General features: G+C 50.2%; 1 protein-coding gene across 1 annotated transcript in view; it reads left to right on the forward strand.

Annotated features, from left to right (window-relative positions):
- The window catches only part of LOC144175688 (Na(+)/citrate cotransporter-like), an 88,108-nt gene extending 70,448 nt beyond the window's left edge, over positions 1-17,660 (forward strand). Inside the window, exons 13-14 of the mRNA XM_077704729.1 lie at positions 704-841; positions 14,211-17,660. Coding sequence (XP_077560855.1) covers positions 704-841; positions 14,211-14,423 — 351 coding nt within the window. The 3' untranslated portion in view covers positions 14,424-17,660. The remainder of the gene's footprint in view (positions 1-703; positions 842-14,210) is intronic.
- Positions 17,661-19,243: the final 1,583 nt, after the last annotated feature.

The following is a 19,243-nucleotide window of genomic DNA, read 5'->3' on the forward strand; positions in this document are numbered from 1 at the left end:
AGCTACACGCCAGTCATTTCCTGTTCGCACCCGGCGCCATTTCGGGCTTCGTTTGAAACACTCGCATTTTTCTTCTCAAGAACTGGTACGAGCACTTCGCTTCAGAAGCCTCCGCACAGAATCTCGGGTTTTGGAGGGAACGGCCGGGTTTAGAGCCCCAGCAATGCTTACGTTTTTCGCATGAATGTTCCCTTAGCTTAATTCTACGGATTGCTTTCTTGAAAAGAACGGTTTCGTATATTGTAGCCAGTTTAGCAGTGTACCGAAGCATAATTAGGATTCTGTATCACACCGGAAGTGCCTTGATTGTACCTATCTTGGAACTGAACATCCCAACTGCGTGGCATACCTGCTTACGCAACTAAAATACAATTATGCTTTTTCTATGTGTGATGCCCAACTGTAAATGTGGAACGATAAAAACATCGCTTGTAAACGCCTTACCTTCCTTCCATTAGCGTCATGCGCCTCACAGCCACATCCATTTCAAAATTAATTCATTGGAATTCGCAGCGCAACAAAGAGAAGAGGTTGGACGAGAAACAGCCCTTGTGTGCCTCGTCCCTCTCTCATGTTTGTTGCGCGGCAAATCTAAGTGTTCGTAGAACAAACCTACCCTAGCATCAACGTTGAAGGATTATGCTCCCCCAACTAAACCGCCAAAGGTTTGAATGAACTTCTTTATTTCGTTGATTGTTCGCAGGCCGTAGCAATCGGAGTGCACCCACTCTACTTGGCGATGCCGGTGGCAATTGGCTGCTCCTTTTCCTTCATGCTTCCAGCCGCTGGACCTCCAAACGCCATTGTCTACCAGCTCGGCAAAATGAGCATTCTTGAAATGGTAAGGCTCCGTAAGCGTGCTGCTGTGCAACGGAAAGCCACTACTGTAGCCAATTTTCTTGCATTATGGATCCGCTTTCACCAAACACGGGAATACAAAGCTGCGGGCACCGAAGCCGACTCCCAGCACGCCTTTGTTAGAAGAGAAGAAAAACAGGTGCAGAAGTATGTCTTTACAAAACACAGGGGCGTTTTTTATTACAGGTTCGGTTATCGGGCAAAAAAGATAAGTTGCTGCTTGCAGGCAACTTGCTGGATTCAAAGCCGACAGTTTCACAATAGGTCAAAGGACACTACAAACGGCGTGTATGCTTTGCTTGGGGCACAAATATTCGCGGTAGACAAGGAAAGGCCTCGCGACTAGCCACGAAGGACGACTTTTTAAATGCGGCTGATGACCGAAATAAATCCCTAGCGGCCACAAAAGCTTCCGTCGCAACGCCATCTGCACACACGTCAACCTTGTTTCTTAACATAAGCATAGCTAGAAGTACGTTTTTTAATGGCTGTCCGCTTACTTCACAGCCGCAGACGGCACCGACTAGTTTAGTCACAGCGCCAGCGATGTCGAACGCCGCTGCCAAGACTGGAAGTGTCGCTGATGCCGAGGGCGAGGTGGCACTGGGGCACATCTAAGGACATTTTATACAGGGATCCTGGTTTAAAGGGGCTCGATGGAGTTAAAACACGGGAAGAGCGGTACACTACGTCCAGAGCAAAGAAAATTTTGGGGATAGAAATTGCTACACGGAGCATGTCGACGTCTGCAGTCAATGTCCGGCGAAATTATATAGTTGCCATTTATTTATATTTATTGTTTAAATTGATATAAATAGTTCTTTATTTATATTTAGTTATATTAGTTTATTTCTTTTAGTCATATAAGTGTAAATTTATATTTCTAGTTATATATATATTAAATGTATAGTATAGATTATATTTATAGTTTAAATTTATACGTGTATTTCTGATTCGTCGTGATTGCGCTTTTGTTATATTGTTCCGCCGCTCTGTGCAATTGATGTTCGAACTTATTCTGTTGTACCCTCACTCCTGTCATAGCCCCAAGGGGGGGTTGCGGTATTTACAAATAAAATAAATAAATAAATAAATAAATAAATAAATAAATAAATAAATGTTCGCATGCCGGGTGCGATGTAGGCACACCCTTTGACAAGGTAAATTTGGGTGTTACTCGGGGATTTTCGTAGCTGGCGGTGTTTAGTGACAGCGGCGGCAGGTAGGTGTGTTACTATACGGGCTATGCAACTCTGCTGTGCTTACAGTACAGATGCATGGGATGGACCGCTGCTGGCCGCCGTGAAGGTTCGTTGGACAAAAAAGTTCCCCTGCGATGATCCTGCATATCCACGACGAAGAGCTTGTTAACTCCGTGATGTCGACGTCGGGCGACTATGTCGACCCAATGTCACCGTCGTGACATTGGTTTGCCCTTAAACAATGGTGCTCGTTTAACAGGTCTCCAAAGTTTTAAAAGTGCCGCAGTGCCAATTTACAGCTGAGTCAACATATTGCTCACTTCTTAGGAAACTACACATCATCGGTGAGCCTTGTCAGGCCATGACCGACTGTATCTGCTCATGACATTCGCGACGCGACAACCCTCCAAAGCCTGAATACTTCTCCAGTATATTGTTTCTGGACACGTCAGCTGTCACAACCAGCGTTTATTCGCAAGCTTGTTCTTAGTTATGTTATTGCCAAATCCCTGCGTAATTTTCAAGATTTATTCGTGGTTCTTAAAACAAATCACGGCCGTTTCGGCCAAGAGAAAGACTTTAGTGAAGACACCAACAAAGAAGACAGACGATAGGCCCCGGGGTAGAGTCCATCCGATCCCACTTTCCTACTCACCCGTAGTGGTCGACGACTCCTCGTCCCCATCTCCGGCTTCCTCCGTGAGGGTTAAGGGCTTCCTGATGCTTTACCCGTTGCCCGTTAATTTAGTCAAGGCCTTTTGATTTTGGTTCACCGCGCTGCCGGCTGGTGACAGCCTCGCCTGCCACTATCATCCTACCGCGGTAGCGCATTAGGTCTGGTACTGTTGAGACTCGCGTTCAATTCCCACAAGATCACACCGGCGTTTTTTTATTACTTACTCTTTACAGTGGCGACCATTTTATTGAGAGGACAACTACAGCAAACACGGTTTTTCGACTACTGGGGCACTTCAGCGTTTTTTCCTTTAAAAAATTGGTTCCAAGAAAGAAATTTCAGCTGAAGTTGCGGGGGATGCTTCGAACTTTCTAAAAATGGGAAAACAAAAGCCTACTTCTTTTATCTGCTAATCTGCTCTCGAGCTTACTGCTGAGCTTGGCGGTTGCGTCAGTCACCCCTTGAACACACCGCTGGACAGCACCTTCAGTTGCTCGTTCCGCTAGCTAGCCATCACCGCCCCAAGCTTGTTTCGTTTGGTAGCCACCGCCAGGAGCATCCTATTTGCTTCCCTCTGTACCTTCACTCCCCACTGTATGTTGGCTACCCTTCCGATCCCCTCTCTTTAATAACGCGTGCCAACCAAAAGGAGAATGCGCCAGGTAGCTCTTACACGGGCGTAGAGATCGCCTTGGCGCAACAAGCTGTCATCTTGGCCGCCGGCGGCAACCACGCCTCCATTTCCTTTGTCCCTAGGCCGCTTGGCATGCGTTCGCTGCTATGGGACGCGTTTTGCATCGCTGTCTTTTACGTCATGCGTGTTTACCGCCGGTTTCCTGCCTGTTATGAACTGTTTCAATTGGTGACCAACCACCCGTGGCGCCGACTCATCAGGTTCGTCGTCCCCTGCGTCCTCCTTCCTCTTCTCCCGGCCGCTGGCCTTCTTCGGTCCAGCAAGTAGGCCTAGCACGCTGGCAAGAACTGCGGCGGCGGCGCGCTGCCGCTGCGCTGCAGCCCCACACGTGGACCCAGCGGAGCAGTCAAGGCCGCTCCATTGTAGCATTGAGTTTCCCTTTGCCGCCGCGTCACCAGCCATGCCATGGCAACGACGTCAAAATGGATACTTTAGTATCGCAAGTAGGTTCTGCTCCGGTCCCGCCATCCAACGCACTTAAAAGGTCGCCTGGTTGTACAAGCACAACAGAAAATTCAACGCAGGACCAGTCAAAATGATCCCGCCCGTCCCCTTTATTAACAACAGCTACGATGTCGCATGAGGTATCGTCGTATAAGATGGTCATCACGACCCGAGCTAACTTCGACATGTCTACAGTGCCCAGTCGGTTTATTCGAGCTGCAGTATTCAGCTGCAGTTTATTCAATAAACCGACAATTTTTTGCAGTCGGTTTATTCAAGCCTACTAATACGATTTGGGTGTGGGTTCCCTCCTTGGATTTGGCCACCAAGCTCCAGACTTTGAACATCACACAGGTCTCGCAGACAGACAGGGTCCAGGCATACTTGGCCGCTAGAACTGACTTGAAGCGCTACGTCATCTCAGGCGTAGACTCTGGTGAGACACCTGAACAGCTTCGTCAGGAGCTATCCAGTTCTGCTCGAGCAGTAGTAGCCGTCAGGTATATTGTCACACGTCGCACCTGTCTCGTCACCCTACGAGGTCTTCCTTCTCCTCCAGACCGTATAGTGTACTGTAGATGCATATTGCGCCCTCGGCCATTCAAGCCATCTGTTGAATACTGCTACTCGTGCTACTACTAGGAGGGGCACAGGAAATCTCCTGTCCTTATCCACCAAAACGAAGACCTGAGGATGCCACAATGTCGCAGACTTTTGGATGCGGCCTATGGAAATAGAACGACCACGAGATCGTTTCCGGGAAGTGCCCTACTAAGCTGGAGGCCAACAAGAAAGTCCGCGAGCGCCACCTAAAACGAAGTGAAAAGCATACCGAAGCCCCAATGCTCGAACAGGTGCCGGTTTCCAACCGATACGCTGCTTTGACGCCCTTAGAGAAAGACTTCCCCGCCGCAGAACCTGAACGGTCCACAATGATGACGTACAGTTCGGCAGCCAAAATGTCAGGCGCCAGCCGTCGGATTTAGATGAAGCTTTCGAAATTGAAAACACGCTGGATACACTGGACAAATAAATTAAGTGTCTGAAGAACGTCGTGCAGTACTTCAGCGCCGGCGTGCGAGTACCCGCCTTACGGACACCCAAACTACGAACGCCTCTGTTCGTCCAGTTAACCAAGGGTGTACATCGAACACCATATCTCCAAGTGAATTGTTGTGTTTTGTCGTGCAAGAACTCCATATTCTCACCTCGTTTTTGATGGCTAACCTCCGCCAATGATGATACCTGTGAATTCGAGCTCATCTGAGAGTATACGGCAATGGAACTGCAGGGGAATAACGGCAAAAGTAGAGCACTTCGCCGATGGCTGCTGTGCCGGAAGCTACATGCATGGGCGCTACTACTCCAGGAAACTAATGGTCTCCTGCCCTTCCTGGATTTGTGGCGTATTCGTCTCCACCCATCTTGGACCGCTGGAGTCTTAGGCCTACTGCTCGCCCAGGAAAGTACCGTCTACGCCCGCTCCAGCTATCCTCAGACCCGCATCGACCTGGTGAGATGATGCACACTATGGCAAGACGTCGTCGGTGTACTCGTTCGCCTCCCTCATACGGACATAATCATAGGGTCGTACTATGCTCGGCCCTACAGTGTCCGTACTGCCAGACTGGGCCTTGGCTGAGTTTCACATCTACGTCAACGGCATCCTGGTTGCCCAATTTTGGTGGCTAGGGATTTCAATGCGCACCACACTACATGGGGCTTTGTCACCTCCAGTGCGCGTGGTAAATGTGCCTATGATACTTTCGTTGACGCCCAGTTTGTGCTACTAAATCACGTTTCAGTGCACAACGTCGGTGTGAACGTTTACGCGATGCTCCCTCTCGTCCGACATATCTTGGTGGTTAGGAAGCGGCTCAGTGACCTGGACGTGTGAACCATACTGCTGGGTCAGCGATCCCCATCCGATTAATCTCGACCTTTCTCCCGGTCGTAGGGATCACCTTCGAAGACTGCGTCAGGTGGTAGACTGGGATGACTATCGATCGGCATCAGATACGGTCGTCGCCAGCCCCTTACCTGACCCGTGTCCTAGGCTCCGTGCAGCTTTGGAGGCAGCGACCCGCACTACCTGGGTGGAGGAAGCACGGCCGGCTCCGGACCTTCAACTCTTCCGTCTGCGGGCCGCCTGCCGCCACGCTGAACTTGCTTCAGTGAGATCCCAACGTCAATCGACGCTCGGCAGAAGCTTCAATACCTCACAGCAGGAGCACGCCAGCACGCGGCCGCTGTCTAGATTGGTGCGCTTCGCTTGGCCCTTCGTCATCGAATTCTTCAGTCGGGTGAACATTTCGAGAAATGCAGCGCGGTCAACGTCCTCTGGATCCAGCGGCTAGTGCACTACTAGCGTCTGGGCAAAACCCGTCCACTTTCGGCTGTACAGCCGAAAGTAGCCTCTTTTCTGTCTTTGAAATCCCGTCAGCTGCCATTACTGTGCAAAACTGTTTGCCGACTGGAGCCGGTTCGTTGCCCACAAGTGGAGACATAGCAGAGATTGAAGCTCATTTCACAATGGCGGAACTCTGGGCAGCGATCGACCATGGCAACCCCAGAACATCAACGGGACCGGGTGGCGTTCGTAACGAGCTGTTCAAGAACACGGATGGTAGCACTCTTAATGTGTTACTTGAGGCTATAAACACAGCTTGGACTACAGCCATCATTCCGGATTCATGGTGCCTTGCGAGAATTTCAAATCCGAAGCAAAGCAAAACTCCGGACCACATTTCCAACCTTCGGCTAATATCTCTTATATCGACGATATGCAAGCTGATGGAACGCATGCTAGCAACGCGCTTTTCGTGGTGGTTGGAGAGGTATTCTTGGTACCACCCTAATCAAATTGCATTGAGGCCACAGTTGGGTGTTGAAGATGGACTCCAGCATTTCCACTCTATTGTCCTTATAGGAGGTCGCTCTCGTCGGAGTCGAACGGTCTTGGTGATGGAAACAAGAACGCATACGACAACGTCAGCCGCGAAGCTATTAGTTTCGATCCTTGAGTGGTTTAAACTTCCAAGTCATGTATGGACGTTTCTGAACGCCTTTTTTCTGTCGACCCAGAAGCTGTCGACCCAAACGCTGTCGACCCAGAAGCTGTCGACCCAGAAGCTGAGGACCCACCTTTTTTCTGTCGACCCAGAAGCTGTAAGCTTCTCTGCTCGCTTGGCCGGAAAAGCTACAGGCAATTTCCCCTCGTATCTGGGGTTTCCACGGGGCTCAGTGCTGGTGCCAATATTATTTAACATGACCTGGCTTCCCTTAGCCTGGCAGTTGGCGAGAATTCCAGACGAAAAGTACATAATGTACGCCGATGACATTACTGTGTGGTTTGTGCACTGTCGGGCGCTTTGACGCACCAACTGGAGCGGGCCGGGGGACGAGCAGCGCGGAAATGGAAAGCACGTGTTGCGCGGCGCTTTCCGCCTGCTCGCACCGGATGTCCTAACCGCCACCACATGGGACGGCCACCGACGAAGAGCAATGGAAATGAAGACAGGAGACGCGGTCCGGGCGCGGGAGAGCTCGGTCCGCCGTCTTCGAGCTCCGCGCGAGTCCTGTTTTTTAGTCGCCCGCCGGGCTGTAAATAAATGTACAGTTTTGTATCGGAGGCTGAGTCTGTCGGTTGAGGATACCCGGGGTCAGATCCTCAGCGCTACTGCGGCTTGGAGGAGAAGCCCCGGGGAAAAGAACATCACGAAGATAACTGGCGCAGTCGACAGGATACCCGGGGTCAGATCCTCAGCGATGCTGCGGCTTGGAGGAGAAACCCCGGGGAAAAGAACATCAAGAAGATAACTGGCACAGTCGGCAGGATCTTCAACAGCGACGACTCAGCCAGCCGGCGGGCGAGGCGGGCCCCTCGACGGACGGAGCACGCGGAGAAATTGCGGTCTGCTGTACGAGATCGGCAGGAGCAGCGAGCTCGCGACCCAGGAGGAGAAGCGGCTCGACCGGCGCTCAGCGAACTTCTCAACGGAGACCGAGGCAATGTCTGCGGCCTGCTGAGCGGCGGAGAAGCAGCTTGACCAGCGGTCAGTGGAGGCATCAGCAGCCCACTGAACGAGGAGCCGCAGGAGCAGCGAGCTGTCGGCAGGCGAGAAATCAGCTGACCATTGTTTGGCGGACACCTCGGCTGACGGAGCCGCGCCTAAATGGATACCCCATCTGCACCAGTGCGGCATCTCTACGGGCACGGAGCTATGCAGGTCAGTGCCTTTCTTGATCCTGGGTGCGTGGCTCACCATGACATGTAGGGGGTGCTACATGAGCAGCCCCGAGATAATGGGGGGCGGTTAGCTAGGCATGGTGAGATGGAGCTGAGTGTGAGGACTGACGAGACCGCGAGCGTCAGGATTAGGTCAGCCATGTCGTTCGCTGAGCAGAAGGCGCTGTTGCAGGCGAAATTGAGAATCGCTGAGGCAGAGTTAGCAGCGGAACGTTCGAAGAGTGAACGTTTCAAGAGAGCTAACAATTTTCCTGCCTCACCGATTGCTCAAACAGTAATGTTCAGCACTGAGGGAGAGAGTGGACTGGGGTGCGCCAGTTCGCCGAAAGATGTGCGAGGTGGAACCCATTCACTGGGCGCGCGTAGTCCTCCTGTTTCGCGGGATCCGGCACGATCAGATTCATTCGGGACAGGCGAAGAGAGGATAGTGGCGCGCGTTCCTTCATGGGCGTTCAGTTTTCCTGCAACCGGGGAGCAGGATAGTGAAGCATCCCGCGTAGAAGGCTTCACCGAAATGAAGATGGAGGTTAAGGAAAATGTTACGCGCGAGGCTGCATTGGGAAATGACAGGCGGTCAAAGGTGAATGAGAGTGTGCGCATGCCCGTGAAAAAGCTGATAGCCAGAGAAACAGCCTCAGCTGCGTCGCATGTCCTCGTTCATGTGACCGATGAGCCCCTCTCTAATCATTCCGCCACACAACGGTGTGTGGCAGAGAACGGCGCTTCGCGCGCACGCGGTGATTCAGTGGCGGCCGAACGCGAGGGTTCGCACAGAAAGGAGGGGAAGAACTGTGCAGTTCTCAAATCGGGCGCTCCGAAGGGGCTGGGGCTGGCTTCAGGTGAGCGTGAGCCCGTCGTCGCAGCGTGCGGAGACAGAGAACCTTCCGAGAGCGTGGCCGAGAGGCCAGTAGCTTTGCAGGATGCAGCAGCACGGGAATCACGCGAGGATTCGGATGCAGTCGGTGTCGTGCAAAGTGCATCCAGTGCTTCTGGAGATCCCCAGATGTCATATCATGAAAATGTGATTGCCATGGGGAGCTTTAGCGACTTGAGAGAGGAAAGTGCAAATCAGGGCACGGCCGCTCAAGTAATGCAGCCCCAGGCAGTTACAGGGAGGGCTGCCGGAGTCGCTGAAAAGATAGCCTCACCAACATTCCATGTCAGCTTTAATGTGGCCGCTAAGCAGCCGTCTGCTGATTACGCTGACGGACCGCGCGTAGTGGAGCACGGCGCTCTGAGCCCAAGATCGGCTGAACTGAGGTGTTCGGACGAAAAGGGGAGGAAGCGTCAGCCAGCTTCACCGCAGTGCAGCGTGGCTGCAACGCAGGCCGGCGAGGCAGAAGCGGTTCCTTCTCGAGCGAGAAAGCGGGGAGGAGAGGGGCCCCTGTTACTGTTGTGCGACGGGGTGAGCCGCATAGCAAGGGGGTTTTCAGACGACGACGGCCGGTGCGTACCACCTGCTAAAGGCCGCTCGCTCTGAATAAGCTGGATGATGCTTGTGGCTATTTGTCATGGTGACCTGTAGCCAGGGTCAAGGGGCACTGGCCGTGCTGTCGTCAACTGAAGGAACGATGGTGCACGTGCCAAAGGTGTGTGTGGTGGGTGTTTCATGTGTGAAACATTCCTGAAGTTATGTTTCACAGTGGTGGTGGAGGTGTCGGGCGCTTCGACGCACCAACTGGAGCGGGCCGGGGGACGAGCAGCGCGGAAATGGAAAGCACGTGTTGCGCGGCGCTTTCCGCCTGCTCGCACCGGATGTCCTAACCGCCACCACATGGGACGGCCACCGACGAAGAGCAATGGAAATGAAGACAGGAGACGCGGTCCGGGCGCGGGAGAGCTCGGTCCGCCGTCTTCGAGCTCCGCGCGAGTCCTGTTTTTTAGTCGCCCGCAAGCTGTAAATAAATGTACAGTTTTGTATCGGAGGCTGAGTCTGTCGGTTGAGGATACCCGGGGTTTGATCCTCAGCGCTACTGCGGCTTGGAGGAGAAGCCCCGGGGAAAAGAACATCACGAAGATAACTTGCACCCTGACTCGGTATACAAGAAAAAGCTCTACAAATGGCGTTAAACACAACCAAATCCTGGTGCGCCAAGTTAGGCCTTGAACTCTAAAAAAACAGCAGTTATGTCGGTGGCTAATAACAAGGGGCGCCGCCGACTTGGAAACCGGCCTGTCCTGTTGTTTATCCATCAGCAACCACTACAGGAAGTTTTAGGTCTACGGATGCTTGGTCTCGACGTTGCCTTGTCGGGATCTGTGGCTCTATGGGTGAAGGGGCCAAAGCAGAGTGCTGCACGCCCAATACACCTGATACGCCGAATAGCTACGAAGGCTGGCGTGCCGCGAGCCAGAATTGCTTGCCTCCTTACGCAGTTTGTCCTACAACCGCGACCTGTGTATCAGGCCCAATTCCAGCATCTCACGATGAGGAACTTGGATCACCTAGAAGCCATTATCTGAGATGACATGCGGGCTGTTACTGGTCTACCCCAAATGACCTATGTACCAACTCTGCAGGTCGAGGCCATACTCAGCACTATCGATTAGCTGGTGCATCAACGCCGTTCCGCCCGCTCTTGTAAGCTCTCGAACATCGGTGCCGCTACTGGGCTAGCCCGTTACATAGGGATTGTCGTAGCCAATCCACTGCCACCCGTATATCTTACTGAACTGGCAGCAATACATGGTGGACTGGTCTTATTACTACCTTTTGTACTCCCGCACAAAAGGTAGTACGGGCCGTAGTACCTTTAGTCGGGCCGTACTCCCGACTAACCATCCGCACTGAGTCAAGGCCAGCTATACATGACATTCGTCACGTGGCACAAGTGACATCACTCCCAGATGCCATTCATTGCTTGGCAAAAAGCACTGTACTTCCGATACGTATCGAATGGGTGCCCCGTTCATTTGTGCCTGGAAGTACCGAGGCAGACTCCGCTAGCCGTCCCAGTACCGTCATGCGACGACTACTACCTCTCCCCGAAGACGCTTGCGGGGACCTGTAACGACAAAAGGAAAATCTCCAGCACACCACATGAGCATTAATACCCCCGTGTGGTTCAAACCTCCGTGGTGACTTTACTCACCGAGAGGAGGTTGCGCTACGGAGAGTACGCGTTGGGGTGGCCCTTACGCCGTCCGTGATTACCTCCTGGCGATCGCAATACCTCGGCCCATACGGATCCACCTGCCCATTCTGCGCCACTGCCATTGCGGACGGGAATGTACAGCACCTGCTTTGGACGTGCAAGGGATTGCATAGTTCGCCTGCGGCACCTTCGTGCAACCGGTGTTCTCCCTGGCCTGCCTCCTGACCTATAACGCTAAGTGAATGGACCATTTCACCGACAACTCCTCAACTTTATAAACGAAAGTAGCTTGTTCGTGTTTCCGTCAATGCATCCATCTATTATGCCGCAAGGTAAACTTTCGAGTAAAAAAATGCCTTGTCCCTCGGTAAAAGTATCTCTCTTTCTCTCTATTTTTATTTTTTTTTCAAGGCAGCGCGGATTCCACGTGCAAGAGCTGCCTACCCTCTTTGGCGTAGCTCTACCCCTTTCCTGGAGCCCACTGCTTCACCCTTTATCAGAGCCCTCCCCTGACCCGTTTTCCGCACTGCTGTTTTATTGTTTTATTGATTGATTATGGGGGTTATAGAATGGCGTCAGAGAAGGAAACATAATCTCTCCAATCTTATTCACAGCATGTTTACATAAGGTATTAGGAACATTGGATTGGGTACAGGTGGGCGTAAGGGTAAATGGAGAATACCTCAGTGATCTAAGATTTGCTGATGACGTCGCCTTTCTAAGTAACTTGAGGGACGAATTGCAAAGCATGATTACCGCACTAGACAAGCAGAGTAGAATCCTGGTCCTGAAAATAATAGGCAGAAAACTTAACTAATGCTTAACAACCTTGGGAGAGCACAGCGCTTTGAGATAAGTGGCGAGGTGGTCGAAGTGGTAAGCGAACACATCTACTTAGGCCAAGTACTGACACCGGATCCCGACCATCTGACAGAATAGAGATAATTAGAAGGATATGAATTGGGGGGCGGAGGAGTACATTCGGCAGGCCTTCTCATATAATGAACGGCGGCCTACCACTGTTACTGAAGAAGAACGTGTACGACAGCTACACCTTACCGGTATTTACCTACGGGCCAGAAATTTGGAGGCTCACTAAAAGGGTTGGTTAGGGAACAAACGCGTGTTAAGGACATAAATTAAGAAGAAATGGGTATGGGCAGGGCATGTAATGCGAAGGCAAAATAATCGCTGGTCATTAAGGGTAACAGAGTGGATCCCTGGGGACGGCAAGCGTGGCAGGGGCGGCAGAAGGTTACTAGCGCAGATGAGATCAAGGAGTTGGCGGGGATAAATTGGTCGCAGTTAGCACAGGACCGGAATAATTAGAGACCCATGGGAGAGGGTTTTCCCTGGAGTGGTCGTAGATATGATGATCATGGTGATGATGATGATGATGATAGTGGGGTTTAACGCGCCGAAACTACACATGTCATTAGCGCGCCGTAGTGGAGGGCTCCAGATTAATCTTTGCCACCTGAGGATCTTTAACGTGCGCCAAAACCTCGAACACATGGGAGCTTTTGCTTTTCGCCTCCACGAGAATCCCTTTTCTGGCGCATGATCCCAGACTCGCGCTCCCCGCTCGCGCCCTTTAATACGTGCGACCCCGGTTCACGCGCCCGGGCTTGCGCCACAGGTGTTTTTTTAAAGCGAAGCTGAATTTGCCTCGGTTTCCGCATATGCCACGCGTGGATAATTGAGCGTATGCCAGACATTTTTCACACCAAAGAGCTAGTGTTTTGTTTGTCCTTCTTGAAAGGCTCCTAGTGTGATCCTATTGCAGGAGTGTTTACCGTTTCGTTTGACGGACTTGCGACATTTTGTCTGTGTCTTCTACGTCTAACCGCGCGCATATCACCGGTTGCACGGAAAGGGGGGGGGGGGGGTTGTATGCACAGTCTAGCTTCACGCGCTCGAAGATGACATACCCGTTGTGCTGGTAGGACATTTCAAAAGGGGGGTCTGATGACCTATGCGATTTGACTGCAGACCTCTGGGACCGGGGTTTTTGTTTTGGCGTGTTATAGAGACGGTAAGATGCCTCCGAAGACGAGGGTGGAACGATCAGCCCCATATTGGCCCTCTAGAATCAAACTCTAGTTCTCCCCGGTTTTATTCAGCCAATTAACTGGGAAGTCGTCTCAATTTCAAATTACAAACAAACGTGTGTTCATTCACAAAAAACAAAGTATCAGCTTCACTGATAGAAGGGCACTGTTTATCTTGGCACTCACTGGGCTCACATCACCGCGCCAATCGCATGCTTTGCCACGTAACTGATGTCACACGCCACACTTGCGTCCTCAGCTTTTGGGCCACGCTAACACGATAAGTGAGCAGCGGTCCATGTTAGAGAGCGTTTCCCAGTATAAACTAGCAAAAATATTTACTTCGATTCTTATTCGCCCATCTTCCATTGCGAATTTGTAAATAGATTTATTAGTTCCCATGCAGTACGAGCGAAAACGAAACAGGTGCCAACCAGGGAGGCATCACATATACTACTGGTAATTCCTGAAACCTTACCCGTAGGTGACTGAACGCGAATGTGATATTGCCACAGATGGCACCGCATATAGCACGACCCCGTTGGCCATTAGGGGAACAGAGTGGATCCCTAGAGAAGGCAAGCGTTGCAGGGGGCGGCAGAAAGTTAGATGGGCAGATGAGATCAAGAAGTTTCCGGAAATAAATTGGCCGCAGTTAGCACAGGACCGGGGTAATTGGAGATTAATGGGAGAGGCATTTGCCCTGCAGTGGACGTAGATAGGCTGGTGATGATGATGATATCACAAAAGCCTGTCTTTGTTCGAGAAAGTTTTTTCTATTTGGGGCATGATTACGATGGATTGAAACACGCTACAAAGTAGCTTTTGGTTCCCGAATATCGCTGCGCACTGCATAAATATGCGGTGAAGGTTTCGTAGTAGTTTTGTATTGGTTTTGTATCTGCCTCTGTCGTCATGCTTTTTGTGTTCTTTTACTCCAGGCAAAGCCGGGCATCGCCATGAACATCGTCTGCGTAGTGGTGGAAGTGGCCATGATCCACGCATTGGGTTTTCCGATATTCGGCCTCGGAACGACGCCAAGCTGGATAAGAGCAACAGCCAGTGCGCCCCCATTTGGCACGTCAAACGACACAGCCCTTTCGACGGTCAACACTACCATCTTGCCTACAATGAACCATACATCACCGCTATGAACCTAGGCGACGAAAGGCTCAATCGACCGCGAATGCTGCTCTACAAACCGTGGCATTTACTTGGAACCTTCAGCAGCAGTTACAATCAAGCCGGCGTTTGTACCAGTGTAAAAAAGCAGAAAGTGAATGAAAAAGTGGTTATAGGAGGAGCGGAGGTTTTGTGTTAGTTTCTTTCACTCGAGCAGTCATTTTCGATGTTCATAACGGTTACCGGTAGAGAGAGAGAGAGAGAGAGAGAGAGAGCGAGAGAGAAAAAGAGGCAACTTTATTAAGCAATAACGCGAGAGAGGTTCCTCAGTCCAGGAGCCCATGTGCTGTCCAGGCTGCCGTAGCACTTATCACAAGCAGGAGCTGGTCCTCAGGTCGACAGCTGGACAGCAGCATCTCCCACTGCTCAGGGGAAGGGGACGGGTTCAGGGGCGGAAGGTCCAAGTGTTTTGTGTAGTCGAATAATATGTGTGTCAGAGTTGTTGGTTCGTGGCAGAATTTACACTTATCAGAGTACTGCGTAGGAAAGAGTAAATGTATACGGATGGGGTGGGGAAAAGTGCCTCCTTGAATTTCCTTGAGTGTGATTTCTTGGCTTTTCGTCAAAGATGTTCGAGGACTGGGGAAGTTCTGTTTCGTGGTTCGGTAGTATCTACTAAAATGGAGTCGTAAGCTGAAAAGAATGTCCGAACAAGAAAACGTGATCCTGTGACAGTTATTCGAGGTCGACGACGATGATTATGATGATGATGACACTCAGATCTGACATGTTCAGGTGATTGTTCGGATTACGAGTAACAGGCATCAAATATCGGGGCTCCACGCAATTACGGTGCACTAAACTACGGGATATATTGTCACGTAGCCAGAGACGACGCAGTTGTCTTGAAAGAAAAGCAAGTTTATTGGATCGAACTTGTGCTCCCCTAACAACTCAAAGAATACACAGGCGGAGAAGCAACAGTCAAGAAAATTATGCGCGCACGCGAGTGTCGGACAATCGAATACCGCGGGGTCTCCTCTGCGGCTATTTATCTTGGCGCGAGTGTTTCTCGAACCGTCGAATTACATCCGAAACACTGTAGATCAAACAAGATTATTCCAGGCTGGTGACGTTAGTTCGAAACAGTCTCCCTATCACAGCAGATAACACGTGCGACATAAAAACAAATAATAGAACACGCGCTTCACTTGGCGCACGGATAACAGATAACACGTCCCGGCGCAGCCGGTCGGCAAAAACAAAACATAACTAACAAACCGAACGGTTGGTTTGCCGTGATATCAATGAGCTGAGTACCATGACTAAAATTTACACAGTCTGCAGTAATGGGATGAATTTGTCCCAGACACTGGTCCAAGGTCCAGCATAGAATTGCAAATAGGATAAGGAAGTGAAAGACGTTATTGGAGGGGCGTTTGAGATTCAGAATGTTGCTTCTTTTCTGGTACTGCGCAAAGCAGGTGTTTTTGATGTGTACGCAGAGCACGCCCTGTGATGCCTAAAAGGTGCGCTGGGGCCGTCAACCCTTGTTTCTTGCGCATTTCAGGGTCAACCCTCTCGGCTCCGTTTTCATGAACAGCTTTCAGAGAGTAGGTTGTAAAAATACTGGTATGTAGAGACTTCAGTTTAGGTTTTTTTTTGTTTTCCTGCACGATTTTCCTGTCTCTACAGCAATATGGCGCGCATCCTCGCGCCAATGAAAGAAAGCCTTCCGGGCACAAAACGCTGAACTAAAAGCATAAATCACGGAACTTAAACAAGTCCAACAACCTAGACACCTCCACTCACCCAAAACAACCATCATCTATTTGCCGTGCACTCATTACACGCAATAGTAGCCCAAGCACTGAACGCCCTCGCACTCCTTAACCCTCTCTGGACTTACTCTATAGAGTATTTCAAACCACTCGTATTGACCACCACCAATGATGACTCGCTCGGCAGGAAGATCGTAAAAGCACACATGCTGCATCGACATCCAAGTGAATTAACTTAGCAAACTTCTGCAACTAGTCATCACCAGCCTTCCACCCATTAGCCCACGCGAAAAACCTACCAGCGAGATTCCACATCCCTGCCCTCTAATTCTATCATGACTTTTCCAACCATTGACCTGTCGAAAACATACGCCGCAGCTTTTAACGTCTACGCACCACTCTACTAATGCAGACTAAACTCACCCAACATTCCTAATATTCTTCGAAGACATGCGGCAATCGAAGCATCCGCAGCTATCACACACATGCACACACCAACCCATATACGTAACGCAGATTACCCGCCGCGGTCGCTCCAAAGAAAACTGAACGCACACTCAGGGATACGTCGCTGTTCATATTCAGTGTCATGTCGCTATCTTATTAGTTCTCGTCCTGCCTAAGTTCTTCTGTAAAAAGAAGTCGTTGACGTCACTCTTCACTGCTGGACGACAAATTAGTATTGACAGAGTGCACAGCAAGCCCCCTTCGTGCTATAGAAACTTTGCCTATAGATTCCTAACTCTCATCAACTATCACCCTAATATTCCGTAACGAAAGAACTTTCACGTAAGCGCTTCCCAACCGGCTAAACCACCACTGGTGAAAGTTTCTAAATAGCTTATGCGGCATCTGCTGGAAAGACCACTGCTTTTGCCTGAGCTAACAAGGTGACGCGGAAAAACAGGAAGTACTTTCAGCATTTACCCGTAAGCGAGAATTTTGAAGCGAAGCCGATGTCCCGGATTAAAAAATCGACGTTTTCTTTTAGTAGACAAAGTCAACCCGAAGAACTTTAAAGGAAACTATCTTGGTAGCCATTGGGATAAATATAAACAACATGACAGCACCGGAGAACAACCACTTGAGTTTATCCTTTGGCATTACTCGGAATGTGCGTGTGTAAACTCGTAGTTCCTGCTAGTTCCGCTCGTTTAATGTCATCGACATTCAAAAAGACTTCAGACGAAGAAGATTTTTTTTGCCCTTTCAGACTTTAGATCGCAAATAATCGTTGACTCAACATACAATGCTTCGCTGTCTAATTTTCAGCGCCATAGTTACACTTGTTACAAAATTTAACTTTCGCCTAGAAATGGGTTTGTATGATTTTATATCTGTACTACATTCCGCCCCTCGAGAAGCGGTGCAACCGTGCGGAGAGCTAACATCTCTCAAAGTGTATGTTGCAAGTGGTGCAAATAAAATACTATTTTACTGTTACACCGCCTTTCTGTTATTTGCACTCTAATGGCTGCAGTACCAACCATCGTAGGAATTAATTGCTAAAGGAGATAACACATCTTTGAGATTCGATGTCAGGTGAGTAATTTTGTTAAGGGACTGAATTTCAAAACTAGGTAGATGCTATGCCACCGCAAAAATTAATCACAACACACTGTTCAAGAGAACTCTGCCGGAAAATTAAAAACCAGCAAATGAGTTACTGCCAATGGAAGTTCAGAATCCTGCTGCCCTGCACTGAAAGCTTGGCGATGAAGAGTGAACACGAAGTTAAAAGAACACGAGAAGGGGTTAAAGATTGTGCACGAGTATGCAATGCAATTACAGAAAGCACATTCGGCCATATTTCACCTTCCCTGTCTAGAATCTCATTTACCAATTTTCAGTTAAAACAGTGCCACACAGTTGCTACTCATCAAAATTGCTCTCATCAAAATTTATGCTGTTTCAATGTAAGCTGCAATTATTGAGTCTATTATAAGCATGTTTTCCCCCAGTGCCGGTAGCACAGATGGTGAACCAAATTACAAGGGATGCGATTACTTTCTAAGAATGTGAAGGCACACGCCTACTTGAGCCTTGTCTGGAGCTGTTATTATACTTGCTGTTTAAAAGTTTAAACACCGTCAGCTGTGTTTTATGGCCAACCGGTAATGTCCTGGTGCATCCGCAGCAACATTCAGGAAAATACGCGCGAACTAGTCGCACCCTTTCGCCAGAGGAAAGAGCTTTCAGAACACAGCTAGCTCTTACTATAAACGCGTGGCTCGGCGAGTCCGGGCATCCCTCTTGCATACAGCACACTGCTGCGACCATCCTTAAACCACCCTGGACAGCACTCTCCAAAGCTCGTTCTGCTCTCTCGCCATTGCCAAGGCGACTCCTGTTCACCGCCATTGGTACCTTCGCCTCTCAAGTAGTTGTGGTTCAAGTGAAAAAAAAAAAGGCAAGGAGACCTAGTGGGGATACTATTGTGCTCGGCAGAGGAGCTGGTATTGCACGAGAGGCGGTGGTCTACTTTCCTCCTACCTACCTTCCTCACTATCGTTTCCCTTACCGGCGCGTAATCACGGGTTTATGTCAGCATTTTTAACAGGGAAGCTGTTATGCAATTTGTCGATTGCACCGTCTCCCAAAACACAGTATAACAGTATACAGAATAGAAATCGCCACCGCGATTGGGAACTATTTCTGGTAGATCAACGGGGTTAGAGTCAAAGTCAGTCGTCTTACCCACTCGGCTACGACCGGAAGTTCGAAACTGTGAGTGAAACGGCTTACTCACTCAACTGTGACTGGGCGAGAGGAATCACGCCACCTGCTTAACAGGCGCTTGCTTTGTTCGGGGGGAAGCGGAAGTTCCCATCTCCAATATTTTCTTGAGTTCACAATTTGGGTTCACAGGGGGTGCACACTTCCCCCACTTTCCCGTACGGATCCACGGTGATGCGGACGTCTCCGTCGGCTGCGTTGTAAAGCAAGCGGTGCGGCTTCCATCGTACCTTTTCGTTTGGCGGGTCGCGACCACGAAGTGGAGCGCCTTCATGCGTTGACTTCAAGGTTTTTCGAAATCTTGTTTAGTCCGTCCGGGTTCCTGAAAGTAACCG

This window comes from Haemaphysalis longicornis, unplaced genomic scaffold, assembly GCF_048455015.1.
Source record: "Haemaphysalis longicornis isolate Haplotype H1 unplaced genomic scaffold, Haemaphysalis longicornis Haplotype H1 scaffold_3, whole genome shotgun sequence".
Taxonomy (NCBI): Eukaryota; Metazoa; Arthropoda; class Arachnida; order Ixodida; family Ixodidae; genus Haemaphysalis; species Haemaphysalis longicornis.